This window comes from Heliangelus exortis, chromosome 22 (assembly GCF_036169615.1).
Source record: "Heliangelus exortis chromosome 22, bHelExo1.hap1, whole genome shotgun sequence".
In the NCBI taxonomy this organism is placed as follows: Eukaryota; Metazoa; Chordata; class Aves; order Apodiformes; family Trochilidae; genus Heliangelus; species Heliangelus exortis.
Window position 1 is genome coordinate 2,094,433 of NC_092443.1, and position 16,737 is coordinate 2,111,169.

General features: G+C 51.1%; 1 protein-coding gene across 2 annotated transcripts; it reads left to right on the forward strand.

The window, feature by feature from the left end:
- Positions 1-73: 73 nt before the first annotated feature.
- TRAF2 (TNF receptor associated factor 2) lies at positions 74-16,702 on the forward strand. Of its 2 annotated transcripts, none has more exons than XM_071766519.1 (10): positions 74-978; positions 2,759-2,979; positions 3,390-3,468; positions 3,834-3,932; positions 9,518-9,589; positions 11,174-11,248; positions 11,968-12,327; positions 12,978-13,155; positions 13,955-14,103; positions 14,890-16,702. In XM_071766519.1, exons 1-10 carry the CDS (start codon positions 910-912, stop codon positions 15,106-15,108), a joined length of 1,521 nt encoding a protein of 506 aa, XP_071622620.1. In that variant the 5' UTR covers positions 74-909; the 3' UTR covers positions 15,109-16,702. The 2 variants fall into 2 exon arrangements, with proteins under 2 accessions (XP_071622620.1, XP_071622621.1); XM_071766520.1 differs by lacking the exon at positions 74-978 and adding an exon at positions 1,787-1,837.
- Positions 16,703-16,737: the final 35 nt, after the last annotated feature.

Below are 16,737 nucleotides of genomic sequence, written 5' to 3' on the forward strand. Positions count from 1 at the left end.
AGGAGGGGTCTGGTCCACCCTGCCAGAGCTGCTCCCCAGACCGGGGGGGCTGCTGGGGGGGCTGCGGCAGCCGGAGCGGTCCTGGGTGGTCCCCATCCCCCTGCTTCGGGTTTGCGATTCCTGGTGGCTTCTTGTGTTTGGGAACAGCACGTCCTGTCCCTGCGCTGCTCCAGCGTCACGGATTGTTCGGGAGGTGCGGGAGGGGTTTTTGTTCCCCGAGTTTCGTCAACCAGCCAAGAACTGGCGCAGAGTTTCGTAGGCTGGGAAGAAGGAAGTTGGCAGCAGAGTGAGGGAGGTGATTCCCATCCTGGGTGAGCAGCATCAGGCCCTTCCCGGAGCCACCATGCGCGGGAAGAATCCTCATCCCCTACATCCCGTGGGACCCCCAGCATTCCCTGCATCCCGAAGGGGAGGGAATCACGCGTGGATGGGCACCCGGCCCATGCCTGAGGGCCCTGTGGCCGCCAGGCTCGCCTGCGGGTCGTGGGACAGTGTCCTGACTGTCCCCTCGTTCCAACCCCCCCACTCACATCCTCACAGCTGAGGTCACCAAGAGGGACCTGACCTCTCGCCCTCTCTGGGTGTGACACCAACCCGCAGAGGATTTCTCCAGCCCCGAGTGAATTCCCTGCAGATGAGGACACCACAGTCCCTGCCCAGCCAGCGGGGGAAGGCACTGAAACCCCCGGGGTCCCGCAGCCCCCTCGGGGGCTCCAGCCCAGCCCTGGGGAGCATGAGCGGGAAAGCTGTCACCGTGACCTTTCTCCGGCGAGTTCCCCTGCAAAAAGCCCCTCGCCTGACCTCAGCGCTTTGTGGCGAGCAGCTGCATTTCCCCTCACGTCATTTTTTTCTATTTGGTTAAACCAAAACGCACCTGACTGCTGCTGCTGCTGCTGCTCCACGTCCTCGATGCTGCCGCTCCCCCCGGCTTCATCCCCTCCGAGCGGGAGCGGGGCGGCCATGGCGCTCTGCGCACAGGTAAGCAGGGCCCCGGGGCTGCCCAAAATGGCTGAAAGAGCCCTAAAAAAGAAAAAAAATCCTTTGGGAGCCGGGGTCGGTACTGGGAGGCTGATGGCTGCTTGCCTAGCCGGGCTCGGGGGGGGCAGGGTGGCTGTCCCAAGGACTCCCGGTGGGGACAGGGACCTTCCAAGTCCCCCAGCAGCGGGTGTGGGGGATGAGTGGAGGGGCCCTGAGCCCCTTCCCGGGGGGTGGCGTGAGGCGGGGATGTGGTGTGCGGGAACAGCGAGGGGAGAAGTGACAGAGGACAGGGGTGTTGTGAGGGGTGACAGGGAGGGGAACGCTCTGGGTGACTGGGGGGCAGCGAGGGGAGGTGACACTTGGGGGGTGTCAGTCAAAGGTTGGAGCGGATGATCTTGGAGGTCGCTTCCAACCTAAACATTCCGTGATTCCGTGTGTGTCTGAGGGGTGACACTGGGGAGGTGTCTGAAGGTTGACAATGGGGGAATCTGAGAGGGTGGCACTGGGGAGGTGTCTGAAGGGTGACAATGAGAGGTGTCTGAGAGGGTGACACTGGGGAGGTGTCTGAAGGGTGACAGGTGGTACCGGCAGCGATGGGTGTGACGTCTGGGTGTGCCGGGGGTGTCTGTACAGGTGACGAGGTTGTGACGTCAGATGGCTCTGGCCCCGCCCCCGAGGCGGGGCTGTTGCTAGGCGCCCGCACTTGCGGGATCAGGACGTGTCCCGGCGGCGTGTTCCGTTCCGTTCCGTTCCGTTCTGTTCTGTTCTGTTCTGTTCTGTTCCGTTCCGTTCCGTTCCGTTCTTCCGGTGGGCGGGGGTTGCGGCCGCTTCCGGTGCGGGGCGCGGAGGGAGGCGGGCGGTGAGTGCGGTGCTGCGATCGGTACCGGGCTGGGGGGCACGGGACGGGACGGGACGGGACGGGACGGGACGGGACGGGACGGGCGGGGTCAGCGGGACCGGTAGTGGAGCTGCGGTTGGGCCTGTGGGACACACCCGTCCCGGGCCTCGCTCCGCCCTGACCGTGACCTCCCCTGGGGCACAGCCGGGGAGCAGCCAGCACCGGGAAGTCCCGGGGGAGCCGTTCAGGGTGGCAGGAAGGGCCCGGAGCCGCGGGCTGTCCCGGCAGGCGGTGCCCGGGTCTCCCTCCGCCTATCCGGGGCGGGGAGCGGAGCGGGGGTTTGGCTGCAAGGAAAGGTTTTCACCCCGGTTGATCTTGGCACCCGGTGAGCTCCCGGTGCGAAGCCGGGAGAAGCGCCTTGAGTGCTCCACACGATCGCGTTTCAGTCTCCTCCTCCCCTCTGGTGTCCGGTGCCTGGGACACAGCTCCGTGTCCCACCCAGAGCTCGGTTCACTCTCCAGAGATCGCCCGTTCCGGTCCCTCGGGCTGCTGGCATCCCGGGGCTGCTGGGCTCTCTCCGTGTTGCCTCTCTCGGTGTTGGTTTTTGGGGAACTAAAGTTTTATTTATATTGCTGGGCAGCTCTAGGACAGGTTTGTAACTTCTTTTGGGCCAGAAGCTTCGATTTTTCAGACCATGCTGCAGTTAAATAAAGTTGGGTGGGGATTTCGGTGAGGTCCGTCCTGTCTTTTTGCTTTGCATTTAGTTATAAAATTAACTGTGAAGCTTTTCCCCCTACTTTTAACTAGAGGGAGGCAGATGTGTGGTTTACATCAGTGTTTTTACCTGTGTTTTGGGGGTCTGGGTACTGGTTAGCAGGGCTGTTTGTATGGAAAACTTCCATCATCCAGTCATAATCAGAAAGAAAATATTTCTACTTTCAGGCTCTGGACATACAGCCAGAATTTTTTGTTCACATGGCAGCAGCAAACTCTACTCCACCTGGTTCTTTGGATCTAAACCAGCCTGGATTTGCAAAGGAGATCCTGGGAACTAAACTGGAGATCAAATACCTCTGCTCTGATTGCAAGAATATATTGAGAAGGCCCTTCCAAGCTCAGTGTGGACATCGTTACTGTTCCTATTGTCTGAAAAAAATTATAAGGTAACTTTTGGACCTTCAATTTCAAGACAAATGCATTTTCAAGCAAAAAAAAAAGAAGAGAAAACTCTTCCTCTTTCCAGAATCTCCCAGACTGATTTTACCATTCAGGTGAATCATCCATCTCCTTCACTCTTCATCACAGCTGCTGAAGGAGCTTGTCCCTCAAAGTCATTGTATGGATGTCATGATGAAATGGGAGAAATTTAAGCACACCCTGCCTCCCAGAAAATTGGGTAGTGCTCTGTCTTGCTCTGCCCTTTAAGTGAGGGACATTGGACAGAGTTAATCAGGAGGCAGAAAAAAAAATAGAATGAGAAATGGGCATCAAAAGTACACACGAGCGTAATGCTGGAATAAAATAATGAAATGCTTGAATTGTTGTGTTTCATGATTATTTTTCTGTCTGCTAGTGCTGGACCTCAGAAGTGTGCCAGCTGTATTCAAGAAGGAATATATGAAGAAGGACTTTCTATTTTGGAAACGGGCTCAGTAAGTAAAAATGCATTTTAATAAAACAAAGCAGCTCATTGTAATGTCATCAATACCACTTGCATTTTACATTTAAAGCAGAAGTTGTGGGAGTTCCTTCTTCCTAGGAAACCTTCTCTTCAGTAGTGAGAGTTGGGATTTTGTGGACTCCCCAGCTCCTACAATCCAGGTCATGTTCCCATACTTGTGTCCTACTTAAACACTGTAGGAATTATTTGTTTGCCATTAGCACACCTCTGAGGATGTGATGAGGCAACTGACCTGGGAGGAGCCTTAGTAAAGTCTTAATAAAGAAGAGATTCAAGCAACACTGCAGCCTCTCAGTGATTTTTGTGGCTTGATTGGTTTCTTTTTTTCAATTTTAGGCTTTCCCAGACAACGCAGCTCGTCGGGAGGTGGAAAGCCTGCCTGCTGTCTGCATCAACACTGGCTGCACTTGGAAGGGGACTATTAAAGAATATGAGGTAACAATCAAAGCAAGGCCTTCAATGTCTGTTTTTCTCTCTTTTCTGTGTTTGGGGAAGGCTCTGGTGGTTTTCCTTGTCTGCTGAGCCTGGCAGTGGTGGTGGGAGCTTCCTGGAGTTCAGTGTAACCTAGAGAGATGTGGTTGAGGTGTGTTTGTGTGTCCTGCTGAGGGCACACACTGGAAACATCTTCAGATTTAATTGTGATCACAGGCACCAGGCACATCCCTGCCTGCTGGGAACCACTGGTTCCAGCTCCCTTCTTCTGTAAAAAAACAAAATACCAAGAAACTGTGCTCTGCCATGAAGTTGTTGTGAAGTTCTCTGCATTATGGGAACCTGAAGCCTACCTCAGGCCCATGAGCTTGGGGGAGGTGGCCTGACCATGATCCTATTTTCAGCCAGCTGCCCCCTTGGACTGAGCTGTGGTTGCTGGCTGCTCCCCACTTTGCTCTGAGCTGTTCTGGCTGGACAGGATGTTTTTTCCAGCTCTGATCCTCTCAAGGAGCCCACCAACTCTTTACTCCAGGCCTCATTTTTGTGGCCCTGGTCCTTAGCATGTATACATCTAACATGACTCAGAAGAAGAGTGTTCTTGCTGAGGATGGCTGTTGGCCTCACACTTGCTTCTGCTTCCCAACAAGTCAGCTCTGCTGTGGTGGTTTGCACTATTACAATGTGCTGGCAGTTACCAGCAAACGTATCCTCACCTGGGAAGCTTGGGTGCTTCTGAAAGACAGGGCATGAGGTAAAAAGAATATCTTTTATTTCCCTCTAGCACTTGCTAGATTGTCAAGATTAAGCAAGTGTTTTAAAGATTAGGTAAAGATTGTAGCTCTGATTGTAGTGACTGATGTGTGTCAGGAAAAGGTGTAACCTGGGTCTGTCTAGGGTAACATTTGGATTCTTGTTGCAATGTTGCTTCAAGGTGGCAGGAAGAGAGCAGCACTGGATCATGCCTGAATTTTCTGCCTGGCTTGCTGAGCCTGTTGACACAGAGATGTTTCTGTGCCTCAGCTTCCTTGTCCTCTGTCTTCCACCTTCCACTTCATTCTTCTCTAGGCTGAGTCCAAAAGATGAGGGGATGTAGAGTGCTGAATGATTCTCCTGCTGTGAAACTCTCACCCATGGATCTGTGCATGGCTGATGGTCTGGATCTGTGGCTGAATGAATGTCCAGTTAAAAGGTGTGAACACTGCAGCATGAGACAGAATTTAGGAGTTGTATTCCAGGGCACAGTGTGTTTTAGTGAGGTTTCATAGAATCACAGAATTGGCTGGGTTGGAAGGGACCTCAGAGCTCATCAAGTCCAACCCTTGCTCCACTCCCCCCGTGGTTCCCAGCCCATGGCACTGAGTGCCACATCCAGGCTCTTTTGAAATATCTCCAGGGATGGAGAATCCACCCCTTCCCTGGGCAGCCCATTCCAATGGCTGATCACCCTCTCCCTAAAGAAATTCTTTCTAATGTCCAACCTAAACCTCCCCTGGCACAACTTGAGACCTCTTGTGCCCTCTTGTCTTGCTGAGAGTTGCCTGGGAAAAGAGCCCAACCCCCCCCTGGCTCCAACCTCCTTTCAGGGAGTTGTAGAGAGTGATGAGGTCTCCCCTGAGCCTCCTCTTCTCCAGCCTGAACAGATCCAAGCTGTGCTCTTGGTGCCTGTGGATTGTGTGACCCAGGCTTTAATTTCTGCTGGTGAGCAGTGGCTACAGCTCCACTGCCTGCTGCAGTGTTCAGAGGGGTGGGTGTAGTGAGGACTTGTCCTGGGGATGGGTCTGTCCTCTGCCAAACTGCACATTTGTGTGATGCTCTGGGATCTGCACAACTCCTCAAGAGCCACTGAACTCTTAGGACTGTGCCTCTTTCATCTTCAATAGGTCCTGTGAGGTGCTTGGCTAAAACTGAGAATTATACAGAAAACTGAGAATTATATTTTATAGAGGTTCAGCTCCAGAGTGCTTGGGCTGCAGGGTTGTGAGGTGTTGGGAGCCTCAGAGCAGTCCTGTGCAATGGGACCTGGGGCAGAGCTGCCTGATTTATTTGGGATCCATCTTCCTTCTCCTAGGGGGTTATCTGGTGCCTTATCTGGTGCTGGGAAACTCGGGTTCTTTCCTGGGAGCTGTAAGAGGAGGCAAGGTCTGGCTTGTATTGTCTCTCTTCCAAAAGCTGTGGCATTTAATCAGGCCTGGCTGTCCTCCTGTGGTCACAGCTTGGGAGATGACACGTGTGGCTGAGCAGGGCTGATAAGAGGAGGCATCAAACGACCCTCCCTGGGTACCCTGGGCTGAACCTGCCTTCCAAGAGGGGCTGGGTGGTTTAGTGCTCCCAGCAGGGGTTTCCTGGTGCAGGCAGCAGTGTGTGTGCTGCCCCAGCTCAGCTCTCCTGCTATGGAAAGTCCCTCCCTCGCTGTGCTATTTCCGACAGGACATGGAAAGTCCCTAAGAGCAAATTACTTTGAGTCATGTGCTCGAGAGAGACTTCCTTGGCTGCTCTCTGCCTACAAATCCAGAGCTCCTGTCATCTCTGGTTTGCTGGTCTTATCAGGGCATGAACATGGGAAAAAATTTTCTGCAGCTGAAGAGTTCTGGTTATGCAAAAAAATTTATAAAGCTGTTTTCACTTTCATTTTCTGCTCAAGGCTCAAAGGGAGGTACAGAACTGAAAGGGCAAGCTCCTTGGACATGAGGTGTGCTTCTGCTGGAAGCTGTGTGAAGGAAATGAGATGTTTTAAGTGCTTAGAGCACGTCAGGGTTTATAAATGGGTTTTTAGGGCTTTGTAAAGGTTGTAAATATTTCATGACATTTGGATAAAGCAGCTTATGGTGGGGCTGCAGGGTTTTCCCTTTTAATCTGTAACATCTTCTCATGTATAGGGTTTCTGATGAGTCTGCCTGAATGTACAGAGAAAAGCAGGCTGTGAGCAGGAGCCTTTAGTCAGGTGGAAAGTCTGAGGGGCAGTCTCAGGAAAGTCTCTGGAGCTGCTTCACCAAAGTGTGGTTTGGGTGCTTTATGGTGGTCATGTCCCTATGGGATACAACACTTGGTGTGCTGTGGCAGGCACACTTGATGGTGCTATAGCAGGGTGACTGATTTTCCTTTTGAAATCAGGTCAAATATTTGCCTTTTTCTGAAGGTTTTGGCCCCAAGTTAGTGTATGGCATTGCAATCCACAGCCAGCCCCATCAGCAGATCACTGCTGATCCCAGGACCAGATCCCTTCCCTGTGGGAGGATCACTGACTTTGACCATGCAAGGAGATCCAAAGGGCCCCCCCACTCTGGAAAAGCAGATTTACCACACCTTTACTTTCCAGAGTGGGAGGTCCCCAACCAAACCCCATCCTCCCTCCCCCAGTGGGGTTGATGCAGCTGCCCAGACACGAGGCAGCTTCCCCTCACACCCTGGTGGGAGGTAAAGCCATGGGGAGTGCCAGAGCCTGCGTGGGAGGGGGCTGGAAAGCCCCAAGCTGTAGAGGGTCTGGTCTTGGCTTCTGAAAACAGCTCAGCCTTCTTGTGGTGGCCCATCTCATTTACAGTTTTGGCATCTGCCCCTTGGGAAGTTAAAAGGTGTCAGTCACAAGCTTTGAAGCTTAAATAGTGCTGTGTGTCCCCTGATGAAACCCCTCCTGTGAACACAGCTTTGGGGCTTGTGGGGCAGGGAGACATTACACATGGACAGTAGATCTTGGGCATGTTTGGCACAACCCTGACTGTAAATGTTAATTGCAGTCTAGAAGACCTGCAGAGTTATCTCTGATCAAGCATTACTGATTGCTTTGAACCACCCCTGTGTGTTAAACAGCTGTTTATGGACACTTGGTGTAGTCCAATGCCATAATTTTTGATTTCTTGGGTTTTTTTTGTTTGTTTTGCAGTGCAGCTGACTGCACCTGAGGTGTGGGAGCAGTGGTGCACAGGTTCCAGCTGGCCCTGGGGCCAGTCAGGTTCAGACTTGAGCTTATCTAAAATTCTCTGGGGGTCTGGCCCTGCTCTCTTTCAGATGAGAGTCTGCCTAGGAAATTCATTCTGCTGCTGCTGTCAAATGTTTCTTGTATCTTCAACTTTCTTTAAAACCTGCTACTGCTTCCACATCCTTATTCAGTGGAAGAAACACTGCCTTGATGTTCCTAAACCAGCCCTGGGACTTTCCTGAGGAGGATGAGACACAGCACAGGCCATATGGACTTGAGAGGAGCAGGGGAGTGCAGAGGGGGTGATATTTTCACACCTAGCATAAAGCAGAGGCTTTAAATATTCCCTTCTTAAAGAGCTGTCTCTCCAGTGAAGTTTCCTTCCCTCAGCCAGCCTCTCTATTCTTATGCCAGCATTCTGTGGGTCCTGGGGAAGATGCTATCTGCTCTTTCTATAACATGAGAGCAGTGAGTGGGTAGAAGAATGGATCCAGCCCCTCTGGACAAATGAGATGAAGGAAATTGCTCTGCTTCCTCCTCTGCCTGTGCAGCCCTGCCTGGCCCAGCCACCCATGAGGCTCTGAGCCCCAGTGTTCATGTAAAGTATGAAGAGGAGAGAGTAAGGAGGAAGCAAGAGCTGTCACTGATCAGGTTCACTCTCCAGTTTCTGATGTAGTAACAGGATTTAAGTTTGTGAGTGTTTCAGCCCCCCTCAAGACAGTAACTTGTTTCAATAAAGAATAAATGTGACCAATGTATCTCCTTTTGGATGACTCCTCCATAAATGCTGCTGTTTGTTTTTTTCCCTTGTTATTATCATGTCTGGTTGGTTTTGCTTTTTTTTCCTGTTACTACCATGGCAGGACACTGTAGTGCACTTATCTTTCAATCTGAATCCTGAGCTGCATATTCATGGTCTCTACAATGCCTTGTTTCACCAAGCTGGTGTGCAAAGAGGAGGTTTAAGCAGTGTGAAGTGACACAGAAAGCCAAGGCAGGTTGTGGCATTCCCAGTTCAGCTGCTGTGGCTGTCCCAGTATCCACTGAGGACAGAGTTGTCTCATTGCCCTGGCTGCTTTTTCATCTTCTCTGGCTGCCAAACAAACTGTGTGTGCTTTTGATGCAGGGCTGGGTGCTTGTGTGCTATGAAAGAGTTTTAAAGTATTTTTCAAGCTGAAAAATGTTTTTCTGATTCAAACATGAAGGTACAATCAGACAGCTCAGCCTGGTGTGTGATGGGTAAGCCATGGGGTTCATATTTCAGCTGACAGCTATTGCAGTGAAAAGATTATACAAATCACTTGCTGAGACAGTGGGTTGCCTCACTCAGCCTGCCCCAACATGTATTTTTTTTCTGGCAGAACCATAAACAGAGCTTCCTGTTGATGATTTTGTCCATCAAGGCAGGAATTTGATTTTTTTTTTTTTTTTTCAAATTATTATAGCAGCTTCTAAATTGAGGCTGAGGCTACACAGTCATCCAAAATCCTGGTAGCCTGGAGATTGTGCAAGTGAGTCAGCATTCAGAATTATCAGCATGACCAGGATTTGAGGATAGGTTGGGAGAATATAGCTCTCTTCCAGTAACAAAGTATAAAACTATCCCCATGGAACTGTACTCATGGTGACCTCACTGGAGCTTTGACTAAATATTCTCTTCTTCATTCTTTCACAGGCTCATGATGAGGTGTGCCCTGAATTTCCACTGACTTGTGAGGGCTGTGGGAAGAAGATTCCAAGGGAAAAGGTATCCATCCCACTGACCCATCCCTTGGGGGGACCCTGATGGGCTGACACCAGGACCAGGGAGGAAAAGCAAGATCACAGAAAGTGATTTAAACTGGAAGAGGGGAGACTGAGATGAGATATTAGGAAGAAATTCTTTGGTGTGAGGGTGCTGAGCCCCAGGTCACCCCCAGAAGCTGTGGCTGCCCCATCCCTGGCAGTGTTGAAGGTTGGATGGAGCTTGGAGCCCCCTGGGCTGGGGGAGGGGTCCCTGACCATGGCAGGGGGGTGGGAATGGATGAGCTTTAAGGTCTCTTCCATCCCAAACCATGCACTGATTCTGTGGTTCTAGCTAAATTAATTCATGTCTAATTAATCATGTAATGGAATCCATATCTATAGATCCTCCTGGGGAAAGGCTCAAAAGTCTGAAAATCAAAGTTTTAGGAAACATCCTCAAAAAAACACATTCATATGAAACCTTTCTTCCTGCTATTGACAAATATTTTTAGCAGCACTGTTGCAAAGGGCAGAAATGACAGAAGCATCCAAAAGATGAGCAAAGAGCCCTTCAGAATGAGCAGCATAATGAAGGGCTTCATGCTGTGGTCTTGGGATACAGGTTTGCTCATCTGCAGGCTGCTACTGGAGCCCAGCAGAGACCAGGCTTGTAGGTGATCTGTCCTCTGTTTAAATATTAACTCCCTCTTTCATCTCTCTCCAAATGTTTGTTGATGAGCTGCAGCCATTGTAACTGAGTAGCCTGACTCAGGAAGCAAGCCAGATGGATCTAAAAGCCTTTAAAAAGGGGTTTAAAACCAGCTCTACTTGACATCTGTTGCAGTAATGTAGGTGTTTAAATGTGGAATATGGTTGCTGTTCAGGATGGGTCACTGACACATGATGACAAGAGGTGTATTGAACCCCCCATGGTAAATGTGCAGTGCTGTGAGCATTAATCACACACTGGGTGGGAACCCCACGAGGCATCCTGGGGGTTTCTCTGCAGCAACATCCACCACTGGCCTCAGATTTTCACAGCAGCTGCCAGGCAGAAGGTGGCTGAGCCCAGCCAGGGGATGCTGGACCCAGCAGAGGATCTTCCCTTTCACAGGACCTGCAGTAATCATTGTAAATGCTCAGGCAGACCACGAAGCTTTCTGTTCTCAGATTTATAATGCTTAGCTGGGAGTAAAAATACCAAGCAGTGCCACGTCCTGACCAGTGTTACATGAAGGGCACAAAATGAAATGACTCCTCATTTCCCAGGTTTGTTCCTCAGGCCTCTTCCACTGAGCCTTTGTTGTTCAGCACCCATAACATGTACCTGTGCTGGTTGCTTTCTCTTTCTTGCACATGTAGGTGAGAGGTGAGACCTCCTAGGCCTCAAAAGGGAAATAAAACTCCCTTCCAGGGGTCAAGTGCTATATTTACACTGCAGTGAAAGCCATTCCTGGCAGTAGGCAGTGTCCAGGTTTAACCACACACTTTGGCAGCTGATGATTGATGGTGGCTTGGGCAATTTGCAGTTTCCTAGATGTGAGCAAGATGGAAAAGGAGCTACCAGGGGAATGTCAGATCTAATGCTGCCTTCCTTCCCTTCTAGTTTCGGGACCATGTGAAGTCTTGTGGCAGATCTAAAGTGCCTTGCAGATTCAAGGACATTGGATGTGCTGCAGTGGTAAGGGCTTGTCTGCTGATGTTTGTCTGCTGATGTTTGTCTGCTGATGTTTGTCTGCTTTAAGCTGCAAAGTTGCCCAAACTGTTACAGATGTTTGTGTTCAGATACTTGAAAAAAGTGGTGCTTCAAACCCTTTGCAAAGAAAGCTTAACATGATCTGCTGTCCACAGTTCTGGTATCCAGAGTGAACTTAATGTGGAATTTAAACCCTCTCCTTGAGGAACACCCCTGAGTGCTCTGAGACTCTGGTGGTTATGTGGCTTTCACCTGTAAGCACAGAACTGGGCATTTAGTGTCCTGCTAGAGCTTGAGCCAGGCCATATTTTTCCATATGACTTCATTTTCCCAGCTCCTGCTGGTGGTGTTCATATAAATTCCTCTTTGGGGTGATTATGTGAGGCTTTGTTCTTTGGTGCTGTTAAGTGCATCTGCCTGAGCCCTTTGGGGCAGTACTGGAGGGAGGCAGAGTGGAACAGTGTGTACAGCTGGGGAAATATTAAGCATCCATCATTGTATGCAATTGCTGCATTTCTAAAAAAAAAAAAAAAAAACAAAACAAAAAACATCCCACAACAGGGTTTTTAACTCTCTTTCATTGTTTTTTCCTCTTTATAATTTAAAGCTAACGTTGTGACCTCAAGAGGAGGAATTTGTTCTATGGATGGTGGCAGCATAGATTTGAGCTTGCTGAAATGGGGGCTGTATTTCTCTTCATGTAGGTGGAAAATGAAAAGCTGCCAGAACATGAAAGCAAGTGTTTGGCAGAGCATCTCTACATGCTCCTGAGTTTTGTGCTCAGCCTCAAGGCTGGCTCTGGAGACCTCAAGCACCTTCCTGCCCTTCCCTCCTCACAACCCAACTCACCGCTGCTGGCTGCAAGCTCCCTGTGCTCAGAGTCAGAGCTCTCCAGGTCCCTGGAGCTTTTGGGAAGATGTGAGGCCCTTGAGAGGAAAACAGGGACCTTTGAGAACATTGTCTGTGTGCTCAATCGGGAGGTGGAACGGGTGTCTCTGACAGCTGAAGCCTACAGTCGGCAGCATCGCCTGGACCAGGAGAAAATTGAAACTCTGAGTAACAAGGTGTGTGTGGAACCCCGGGCTTGGCCTTGCCAGCACTTTTAGCAGAGGTGTTTTTTTTTTCAGCTTTCATGTTATTAGCTAGCAAAGCTTCACCACCCAGCCCCGAATCTCCACGCATCTGAAGGCAGAACTAAAATATGGTTTGTGCCTGCGCCCAACCCTCAAAAGCTTCCTGGAAAAGATGGGAATTAAACTGGCATGCAGGAAGCATTCAGAGCTCTGTTAGTAATCAAGCTGTGGTTGATTAACCCTGTGGAGAACTTGTTAGCTTGGGCGTAGCTTCTTGTCTTTCTCAATCCAGTTCTGTCACAATGCTGAGGGGTTTTTTTCCAACCCCCCAACCTCAGTTCTTGTGCTGCTGACATGCCAGACCCACTCCCTGGGAGGATTTTCCCGTTCAGTGTGGGAACACATCCAGCTCAAGCACTGAGATGGTTGGATGGATCATTCTCCAGAATGACAGGATCAAAGGCAACCTCAGAGAACTGCCTTTATGCTGCTTGATTTCTCCCTCCTGTGATCCCTGCCAGTTCTGGAGAACCCCTCTGACTGCCAGGGCACCCTGCAGGGGCTGCTGGTGCCTGCTGGTGTTCGTGGGTCTCACAGCAGTGCTGTTTCTAACCAGGCTGCACCGTGTATCTACTGAGCAGGTCCGGCAGCTGGAAAGGAGCATTGGGCTCAAAGATTTGGCCATGGCTGAGCTGGAGGAAAAAATCCGGAGCATGGAAGCTTCCACCTACGATGGTGTTTTCATCTGGAAGATAACAGAGTTTGCCCGGAAGCGTCAGGAGGCCATTACAGGCCGTTCCCCTGCCATCTTCTCTCCAGGTTATTGACCACAAATTTGCAAAATCCAGAAAGTCTTTTGTGTTTTAGCTGTGTCGTGTAATGGTGCCCTTTGTCACTTGCCATTCAGATGTGCTGCTCTTCTGTCCCCCTTTCCCCATAGGGCCTGGAACTTTGGGGGGTTTTTTTTGTTAGCATTGGGCTAAATGAAATGCTGCTCTGCTGAAAGAGGTGGTTTTTTGATTGCAGAAGCCTTTTAATTTCCTCAACTCTCTTAGCTCCAGAATAGCCTTTCATTACCCTATAGTTACAGTGTCTGAGTATTTTAACTCTAAAACCCAGCAATAAAATGATTAAGAAAGTGAGGAAATGTATTAGAGCCCCCTAAATATATTTTCATGCCCAAAATGTGATGGTGCCAGGGACAAACATCTAAATAAAGCCCAGCCCATACCTGTGGAAGTGCTTGAATATCTGTTAGAGGAAGGGGCTCTCCTCACAGAACTACCCTAGCCCAGGGTGTTCTTCCTCTTCTTAAAAAAGAGGATCTTGGACAGGGAACAGGAGGTTGTGATCTGGTTTGTTTGTGAGAGCAGTTCCCAGGTTTGCAGCTGTAAGGGGAATGGTTTCTTCACCCTGTTCCAGTGCTCAGTGGGGAGCTGGCTGCTGTTTGTACCTGGGGGCTTTCTGGACCTCCTCTGTGGGACATTTATTTTAAGATGGAGAACTGGTTTCTTCCAGGATCCCAACTTTGGAGCTTTCAGAGGTTCAAAGGAACCTGCTGGTGCCAGGTTTTACCAGGTGTGCCACTCACTGTGTCTGTTTTGCAACTCTCTGGTAGCTTTCTACACGAGCAAGTACGGGTACAAGATGTGTCTGCGCGTTTACCTGAACGGGGACGGCACCGGGCGGGGGACACACCTCTCCCTCTTCTTTGTGGTGATGAAAGGACCCCATGATGCCCTTCTGAGGTGGCCCTTCAACCAGAAGGTGGGTTTGGGACAAAAGCCAGTGCCGTGACAGGCAACGTGCCGCAAGTTTTGCATCCCTCAAGCTTCAGGATGCCATTGGCTTGGCCTGCTCAGCAAGCAGAGGAAGAAGAAATGACTTTGCTGTGCTGGGGGATTCCCCAGTCATGCTGAAAGGAGCCAACGTGCTGGGTCAAGAAGTCAGAGTGTGCTACAGGGCTGGGGGAAGAAGTGGCAGAGGCTGCAGGAGAGCAGCAGCACACTGAGAGTGGACAGAGCCTCTGAGTGAATTTTGAGTGGGTGGTTGTGGTCTTGGTACTCCAGGCTCACTCAGCACCAGAAGCTCAGATTGCCTTCCCTAGATGGTTTGGGGAACACTTCAAGGCTGAGCAGGCAAAAAAAAGCAGGAATTTGATTTTTTAAAAAACTTATAGCAGGCAAAGCACTGGTGCAGAGATGGGGGCTGCCTCACAGGGGGTCAGCAACTCTGGGACTTCATTAAATACTTGCCTGGGGTATCAGTGGTGGCAGCAGACACCACTCTGGCTACTTGGAGGTTTTCAGTCAGTCTGACAGCCCTGTGCTGAAGTTCCCAGTGACAGTGCAGGATGTGGGAAGTTTTCTGCTGAATGTCACCAAGATGATGTTGTATCATTGCAGCCATCCCTCAGCTTCACAGCCATGTGGTGTGGGTGTGACTGTGGCTGCTTGGCTCTTTCACAGGCTCAGAGCAAGCAGCTCACTGGGCTGGGTTTCCAGGTGCTTTTTCCTCAGCCACGGGGGTATCATTTCCCTGTTTTCCCCACAGGTAACCCTGATGCTGCTGGATCAGAACAACAGGGAGCACATCATTGATGCCTTCCGACCCGACGTGACATCCTCCTCCTTCCAGCGACCTGTCACAGAGATGAACATTGCCAGTGGCTGCCCCCTCTTCTGCCCTGTCTCTGTGATGGAAGCCAAGAACTCCTACGTGCGTGATGATGCCATCTTTATTAAAGCCATCGTTGATCTCACAGGCCTCTAACCCTCCTCACCTCTGGGAGCAGAGCCAGCTCTGAGTGGGGCAGCCCCGTCTGGTGCTGCAGGGAGGTCTCGGAGCAAGGAGGGGGCAAAAAAAGCAGAAGGGGAGAAGCCCTTCCCAAAAAGGGATCTTCGTTCTGAGTGGAAACAAGGTGTCTGATGGGAACGTTCATCCCTGGTGTCAGAGAAACCTTCCCTGAGAAGAGATCTGGGTGGACGTTCACAGAGTGTGGGGGACAAGAAGATCTGCAGGGACTCGGGTGTCTGAACTGCCACTATCTGGGCTCCAACTGGAAACCAGTGCAGCTCTTGCTCTACCAGTTCAGTGCACGGCCTCAGTGCTCTGTAGTAAAACAAGGGTTTGGCCTGCCTGAGCACCACCTCGTGTGGATGTTTTGGCTCAGCCACCCAGGATTTTCTTCAGAGATCTCTGTTCGTGGAAGTGTGTGCTGCAGGGGTGCCATTGCCCCAGGCTGGTCTGTGCCTCGGTGGAGGGGAAGGGGTGTGTGGCAGGCTCGGTGCAAACTGGGCAGGAGAGGTGCAAACTGGTTTGTTCTGCTGCTGTTTCTGTGCTGTGTGTCTGCAGAGCTGTGTGCTGAGCCCAGCTGCGTGGCAAGGGGGCAGCAGTGCTCTGAGCTGGGAGTGAAGGTAGGGCAGGCAGTGCCTGGGAAGGGAGCCTGGGGCAGCTCCAGGGATGCTGGGGATGAAAGAGAAGTGAATATTCCCCAAAGAGTGCCTGTCCTGTCCCAGGAGACTCTGAGAGTGACACAGGGCTCTGTGCAGGGTGGCAGCACCCCCCTGTGCAACACAGACCCTTCCAGCTTGTCCCAAGGGGTGGGACAGGCCCTGTGCTGCCAGTGTTCAGGAGGACACCCGGGTCCAGGAAAGCCCCAGCCTGGCAGCAGCAGCTCCCCAGGGAGGCTCCATCCCAGCAGAGGTTGGGAATGGGAGGTGCACAATTGGCTCTGCTTATGTGACAGAGGAGAATTTGGTGTGTGGTGTGGAGGGAGCTGGGTCAGAGCTGCTGTGGATGTCTCTGCTCTCAGGGTGCTGGGCAGTGGGGCTGTTTTGGGGGGCTGAGGTGCTGCCAGGGGCTGGGTGCTGCTCCTCCTGTCCCAGAGCTGGGTGGGAGGTGGTGGGAGAGTCCATGGTGCCCCCTGTCCAGGCTCTGGAGGGGACAGTGGTGCTGCAGGGGGGGTGTTATGGCATGGAGGGTGAGCCCCAGTGACAGAAACTTTCACCTTGTGGCTTGAGGGGCAGCCCTGGTGCTGACAAAGCTTCTGTGCCTTCATGTTTTTAGCAGCCAGTGCACTGCAGGCAGGGAGGTGGCACTGCCCTGGGGCCAGCTCTGCCAGCCTGGCTCACACACCACATGTGGCACGAGCCACCACTGGATTATTTTTGGTTTTGGTGTGGTTTTTTGTTTGGTTTTTTTTTTCTTTTTTTTTTTTTTTTTTTTTTTTTTTTTTTTTTTTCTTTTTTCACTTTTGACCGTAGCTACTGGAGAGCACCCATCCCAGGCTGGCACTCTCAAGTTTTTTCTTGCCTTGAGGATGTAGTAGGGTCAAAAACCACTAATAAAAGCCATTAGAAGAGCATTGGGTGCTGTACAATCCCTGAGCCACTGGGGCTC

Excerpts from the sequence above, each read along its gene's own strand:
- TRAF2 (XM_071766519.1), top strand. The coding sequence starts at position 910 with ATGCTGCCGCTCCCCCCGGCTTCATCCCCTCCGAGCGGGAGCGGGGCG. Across the intron at positions 979-2,758 it reads CCATGGCGCTCTGCGCACAG|GCTCTGGACATACAGCCAGA; the intron begins GTAAGCAGGGCC and ends TTCTACTTTCAG. Across the intron at positions 12,328-12,977 it reads TTGAAACTCTGAGTAACAAG|GTCCGGCAGCTGGAAAGGAG; the intron begins GTGTGTGTGGAA and ends TCTACTGAGCAG.